General features: G+C 38.1%; 1 protein-coding gene across 2 annotated transcripts; it reads left to right on the plus strand.

The window, feature by feature from the left end:
• Window positions 1-553: 553 nt before the first annotated feature.
• On the plus strand, window positions 554-7,104 carry LOC144437273 (uncharacterized). Of its 2 annotated transcripts, none has more exons than XM_078126190.1 (3): window positions 554-604; window positions 2,176-2,307; window positions 2,904-7,104. In XM_078126190.1, exons 2-3 carry the CDS (start codon window positions 2,274-2,276, stop codon window positions 5,744-5,746), a joined length of 2,877 nt encoding a protein of 958 aa, XP_077982316.1. In that variant the 5' UTR covers window positions 554-604; window positions 2,176-2,273; the 3' UTR covers window positions 5,747-7,104. The 2 variants fall into 2 exon arrangements, with proteins under 2 accessions (XP_077982316.1, XP_077982317.1); XM_078126191.1 differs by lacking the exon at window positions 554-604 and adding an exon at window positions 828-981.
• Window positions 7,105-7,334: the final 230 nt, after the last annotated feature.

Consider the following 7,334-nt stretch of genomic DNA (forward strand, 5'->3'; position numbering starts at 1 on the left):
TACATACATACATACATACATACATACATACATACATACATACATACATACATACATACATACATACATACATACATACATACATACATACATACATAACAAAACAAAACAAAACAAAACTTTTTATTTTTGAAATTGAATTTCACATGCACCTTGGAATTCGATATTTGTAGCTAGTTTCTCTACTTGCTGCTAATACCCTAGCCTGGAAGGAATGTTTTTTTCTGTCTCGAGTAACACAGCACTATCCCTCCCCTCTCTCCCCCACTCCTCTTTAGGCATGCTACAATTTTTCTCCGAAAACCTTCCACGCCTCCTCAGGTAATCAAATGGTTGACCCTTTATACATTTATTAATTTCCTTGAACAAATCGTTAAACTCTGTGACATCTTTACGTACCCGGAATTCTTGCTTGATGTTTCGGGTGATAAACGTTGTCGTAAGGGGCGCAAATCTCTATGAAGATTGCTGAGATCTCGTCAACACGGGGGACCGACAACTCAACTCGGCCATCGGGGTGACGTCACTTAGTTATCGTACCGTGTGCAACGAAAGTACCGTGTGCAGAGGGTGCGACTTTTGGCGAAGAGTGACGCCCAAAGTGGTAAGAAAACCATATTGTTTGTAATTTTATTAATACTTTCTAACTGATATCGTTATAGTGTACAATTCTTCTATCCCACGGTTGTAAATATGTATTTTAGAGTCGAAAATTATGACGCCAACCATTTTGGAAGCCATGTTTTTCGAGGGAAACGAGGCGTCTGTGGGTGTACCCCCGTACATGTTTACCAAGGGGGAGTCTTGCATAGACGCCAAAACTTGAGAAGATGGAACCACACAAGCAATTTTCTTCGTTGTCGACAAACTGCAACCCCCCTGTTATGACAGTAGTGGGTAAGATGTGGACAATTGACTTAATGACGGTGTCGTGTCCGTTATACGATCGGGAAGTGGGCCGACATTGCGACAATATCCAACGTAAGCGTGGCGATAGAAGGTTATTGCCTGGTAGTGGTAGTGTGTACATGACGTGTACGTGTAGTACAGTCGACTAGACTTATCGTTTGGTGTGATTTCACTGGTTTGATTTCCTATCTGGATAAACATGACCAAGTGTAAATAAAGAGACTGTCGCATACTGGCAAATTTGTCAAAAGCTTCTTCAAGGTCTTGGCGATGATAGTATTTATGTTTGTCATTGTAACACCTAAAGAATGGTGAATGTATTTTCAAACATATTGTTGATGCTTTCAGTGTTCATACTTTACGTTTAATATACTTTTACAAGTCGGAATGCAGTTGATTTTGTAACGACAATGAACGGCAGAAAGAAGTAATTAACCATTTATTTTAGTAAAGGTCACACATTTCATTGATAAATGGTAATTTTCATCTTTATACAACCAGTAAATGCCATTATGTTTTTATGGTCTGGCCGTAGAGGGTGTCGATTTTAATGGGTGTGTCGGTTCGAACATAGACACTTGGCCTGGGTGATTGCTGATATACAAAGGGCTGGCTTGATATAAAACTAAAAGTTGGTTACTCAACAAGACACAGCATTTAGGGAACGAGTCCTTGTTTCTATGCGTATTCAGTTAGTAGATATGTTACAAACAAACAAACATACTTTATTCAATCAGGTTTACAACAACAAACTGACTTCCAGTTTTGAGCAATTTTTGCCATAACGTTAAAAAAATGATGATTTTTAAAAGTATTCATTTGAATGAATAGTATCAGTATATAGTGTACATACATGTACATGTTGCAACGTGTTCAAACAAGAAACAACAATATACATGCAAACAAGTTACAGGGATAACTTTTTAAATTTTCAATGTGATAAATTTATTTTCTTAACCTTGTATCCCTTTATTTGTGCTTTTTAAAAAAAAATATTTCCTCTAAGGATTACTTGATATAAATTAATACTGCTTGCAGCAACTGATAGGGTTTGTTGCAATTGTTGTAGATGTTTACGTATGCAACAAAATGATGCAGTATCTCCTAACACATTTATTTATTATGTTATTTATTGGACTATGGTGATAAATAAAGTGAAATTTTATGATATCCTGGTGATAAGTGTTTTGAGGAGTGAAAACCCCCCAGGAATGTTGTAGAGTATATTATGTACCCAGTAGTAACTATTATATTCTTCCTTTTCAGAGCAACATTCAAACTACCAGTTCCCCAAGACAGTAGTAGTTTACTAGTACCATCAATCTTACTTTCTCAAGACAGGTATACACTCAGTTTACTCCAAAATGAGTGCTAGCCATGAAACTATGGACTCTTCAGGTAAAGAAAATATTGAACTGTAATTTATGTGCCCTTCAACGTGCTGTAAACTTGAGATTCAGTGTGTGTGTGTGTGTGTGTGTGTGACTTTGGCTCTTTCTCTACCTGTCTGTTTCTCTGTCTCCCTCTCTGTCTCTCTGCCTCCCTCCGTCTGTCTCTGTCTCACACCCCCCCCCCCCCACACACACACACAACTCAAAGTCATAACTGCTTGGCTGATTACAGTAGTAGTGGTGGAGATATTTATGAGGGTGTCTAGATTGTAAACACTGCCCAAGACAAGATGGTGATATCTTTCATGTGTGAATTTGGGTCAAAAATATCATTTTTGGCCTAAAGACTGAAACTGAAGAAGTACTGGACAGATAAAGATATGTCATGCTGTATCAGATGTGTGAATATGTTATAATACTATACATCAGATGTGTGCTGCACTGCTGTGCTATATTAGATGTGTTGAGTTATATCAAACGTTTTTGTCATGCTGTATTACCATAGATGTGAGATGTCCATGTGTGTAATGTTCTATGAGAGGTGAGTCACATTACATTGTACATGATCTGATGTTAATCCATTTTGACTTTCTGATGTTACAGATGAGGATGTCTTTGAATGTGGTCGATGTAAGGAAAAGTTTACATCAATGGACACATTCATGGTCCATAAGAAAAGCAAACAGTGCCAGAAGAATAAGAACAACAGTAACTCAAACACCATCAGCCAAGTAGTTGGGTTGGATGTTAGCAATATTCCCGTGCCTGTAGTAACAGTTGGAACACACATGGTTTCCCATATTCAAGATCAAAGACGACATCAGAGCAGCAGTATGGTACCTCACACTGCAACTCAAGATCCAGGACCACATCAAAACAGCAGCATGGTATCCCATACTGCAACTGAAGAACCAACCAGCATGGTAACCCATACTGCAACACGAAAAGCAGGATTACATCGTAGCAGCAGAGTAGTGCCTCATACAGCAACTCATGATCTAGGACCGCATCAAACCAGCAGCACAGTTTTAACAGAAAGTTCATTTCCAAAGTCGATGGAAAATCAACCCTCTGATCCAGTGGCTGTTAAAAAGGGCACTTTTGTGCAGTCTTTGGAGCTACGACCACCTACACAGCTCAAAGCACTTATCCAGGCTGAGATGAACACACCAGGTGTTAATGAGATGTCACGGTCAGATCGTAGTGTCTCTGTTGATATCATAAGACAAGCCAGCATTGCTAGTGGTATAGAAATAGCTGATCAGTTCACAGATGACCAAAATACCAATAAATCAGAGAGTAAGCCAGAAGAGACAACCGTTGAATGCACTTTTTGTTCAGTGAAAATAAAAACTGTTGGAGAACTACAGTCTCACTATTCTGATGTACATAATATTGCGGAACAGAAAGCTAAACAACTAGCCAAAGAAAAACAGCGAGAAATCAATAGAGCAAAGCTGAGTTCACGTAGGGCTAAACTGGCAGTGAAAGAACATAGGAAACTGACATCACATATGTGCAGGGTGTGTAACGTGTCATTCAAAACTGCAGCTAAACTGACTAAACACAGAAAGACCAAGAAACATCTTGACAAAAAAGATCAGATTCAAGAGAACAAAAGAAGTAGCAGAAGGAAACCAGAAGTGATGCCAGATGAAGATGACTACTCAGAGGAACAGGGACCCTTGAAGTGTGCAAGTTGTGACTATGAAACATCTGAAATGAGAGAACTCAGAGATCATCTGACAAGTCATAAAAAACAGAGTGGTAAATTTACGTGTAATGACTGTAACCTGGTCTTCTGTAGTAGAAGAGAATTGGCTAACCACAGCATTGCAGAGCATGGTAAGGAGTTAAGAAGACCATACAAAAATAGGAAGGTGACGTGTGGTGACTGTGGCCAACAAGTTCAGCAGAGAAGCCTTTCCAAACACAAACGTACACATGCTGAGTCTAAACCAGAATTGGAATGTCCGCTATGTAGACATGAAGCATCTAAAGAAAGTGAATGTGAAACTCATGTAGAAAATCACAAAGTTTGGGTACCAGTACCAAATGAATCGTCGCCAAATCCACTTACTACAGTGCCAAGTGGTATAATTGCTGTCAGTGCTGTTCCCAGCATTATTGGTCAAGTTCTACCAGGCAGTAACCAGGCTGTCATGACTACAGGTAATCCATCAAGCACTATAGACCTGTCCAGTTTAGGACTCGAACACATTAGAACCATGCAGGCTGCAGAGTCTTTGGCACAGATGTGTCCTGAGAATAATGTGGTTGTCGGTGTCAGTGATTCAAAGCAACATGATGAAACTAACATATCTGGGAACCAGAGTAACCTGCTGATCAGTGAAAACTCTACTGATAAAACACCTAAGGAGGATGAGAATTGCAAAGACAATAATAGCGAAGAGAAGAGTGGAGTGAAAACTAAATCTGATCAACTCAAATGCAGGGAATGCAACACTTTCCATGCTAGATCAGAGCTAGCCAAACACATGCGGGACAAGCACAGAATGATAAAGATGTTCCTTTGTCGTGAGGTATCGTGTAGACTGACGAGCACAGACCTACATGAATTCTGTCAGCATATTATGAGTCATCCTAGCAGTGTACTATTCAGGTGTAGTTGTAGAAAGTGTTTGAGGAAAGGTAATATTGATCCCGGCCATAAAGCAGAGTTGAAGAAGGAAAAGATGCGAGTGTACTATCAACAGATGGGTTTCAAGTGTGTCAAGTGTTGGGTGAAATTTCCAAGCCAAGCCGGCCTAGACAGACACCTTGTCAAGGAATCGCACAACTATCCGTGCCCAGAGTGTGACAAAGTCCATGTCAGCAAACGACAATTAAGAATCCACATGATCACGCATCAAACAGAAAGACAGTATCTATGTGAGAAGTGTGGACAGGATTTCAAAACACCACGAGATCTACAAAGACACAGTATATCTCACAGCAACATCAAACCATTCCAGTGTATGCATTGTGGAAAAGGATTCAGCTTTCGCAATAAACTGCATCGACATATCCTGACTGTTCACACAGCTGTCAAACCCTTCACCTGCTCAGAACCTGGCTGTAATAAGGCATTCGCTCGCAAAGATAAACTGGTTGACCATCAGAGGACACACCTTTCATATGAACCCTTCAAATGTGAATTTTGTCAAAGAGGATTTTTCAGGAAAGATAATCTGAAAGATCATTTAGTTCTTCATACAGGAGAGTTCCGATTCCGATGTGATATTTGTTCTAAGGGATTCATGAGACCAAAACTGTTAGAGAGGCACAAGAAATCAGAGCATTCTATCAGTGAGATAGAACATCATGCTATAGTTGATCCCACTTACCAACTTTGTACAATTGATGGCCAGTCTATTGCTTGTCAGGAACTGTCTATTAAAGATGTCAATTCACAAGTTCAAATTCAAGTCAAGCTTGCACAATAAGAAATGTTGGTCAAACTACAAAATAATATGATGTGATTGCGAAAGTTCAAATTCAAGTCAAAGCATGCACAATAAACAAGTCAAGCTTGTGCACTGTCTGAGAACTTCTCACTCTACTCAAAATAGTGTAGTCTGAGTAGAGTGAGAGTGAGAGTGTTATGTGAATTCAAATGTTCAAATTCAAGTCCAAGCTTGCACAGTGAAAACTGTTAGTCATTACACTACAAAGGTACTGCTACATTGACTGGTTGAGTGGTTCAACTTAAAGGCAAGCTGGCACATTCAATTGGAACAGCTTTATTGGTCAGACTACAATTGATTCATTGTTTGACCACAAATGGTGTTTGAATTATACACACACCAATATTATAAATGAATGTTTATAAATAGCAAATATGATCTCCCATCTACCATAAACCAATAGGTTTTTTTTTTTGTGGTTCAACCATGCCAATGTTGGAACTAATTGCTCAGTAATGGACTTGAGGCATATTCCTATCTGTGTGGTAGACATCTAGGTACATGGTGATGAGTTATTTTTGAGTTTAATTTCTTACAATTTGACGAGTGAATAATGTATTTTTATTGATTTAAACATTTATAACCCAATAACCTCAATGGCACAAAATCAAATGAAACCTCATCGAATCGTGTTATTTTGGAGCATTTAATTTAAGAGTTTATAAATGTCCTCATGTATGTATAAGATTTTAGTATAGAAGATATTCACGTAAATATATGATATACATTCATTTATACCCACACCATTACAGTATTAATCCTGTGGACAACAAGATTTGACTTAGCAAAGATCATTTCTGTTATGTTGTGTTGTGTATAAATACAAATAAATATTATTTAGAAATTTAAATTTGATGTACTCATTTTGAAGGGATAGGGGAAATATTTAGAATAATCTGCCAATATTTCTGTCCTTCTTATACCATTTAAAGGCCAGGGCTTCAGTCCCAGGTTCTTGCATTAGTGTTATTTTATCAGTGGAGCCGTAAAGATTACATAGAATCATTGTATTGTTCTGGACGAACTGTTTCTATAGTTCTGCCAGACAGCTGATTTCCACACCTACATTTAATCCTTGTCTCTGATATGGCTGTTTCCTAAGTTCTTATATCATGAAATATAAGCATCTTCAGCAGCATATGAACAAATCCAATGTTACAAATGTGGTTAGGATACTTTTATTGAAATTTTTGATGATTTAATGTGATGTGAAGTGTAACTTGGATGTGTACATGTAAACTTCTCAAATCCTGGGCTCACAATGTAAATAAAGAAAAGTGAACTCAGAAGTGTGGTGAAGAAGTGGTTCTCTAAACTTAGTATTAAAGTCTTATAATTGTTCAATATCCTGTCACGCTGTTTATTTCTACCAAGGTTGCTGATGATGTCTTGTTTGTACTTGTGTGTGTGTGCATGTAATTTGCATTTTTGTCACTTTGGGGTGAAGCTGAAGAGATATTCTTTTGAGGACAATAAAGTTTGATTGAATTGAAATACGAGTCAAAACCTAAGGTGCCATTATTTCCATTAAATTTCATATACAAGTTGAATCATTATTCCCCAATGT

The sequence above is a fragment of the Glandiceps talaboti genome, chromosome 7 (assembly GCF_964340395.1).
Source record: "Glandiceps talaboti chromosome 7, keGlaTala1.1, whole genome shotgun sequence".
In the NCBI taxonomy this organism is placed as follows: Eukaryota; Metazoa; Hemichordata; class Enteropneusta; family Spengelidae; genus Glandiceps; species Glandiceps talaboti.

What these genes read in the sequence shown, in the direction of transcription:
- LOC144437273 (XM_078126190.1), top strand. Translation starts at nt 2,274, where the DNA reads ATGAGTGCTAGCCATGAAACTATGGACTCTTCAG. An exon ending in TGAAACTATGGACTCTTCAG is followed by an intron (nt 2,308 to 2,903) that starts GTAAAGAAAATA and finishes CTGATGTTACAG; the next exon opens with ATGAGGATGTCTTTGAATGT.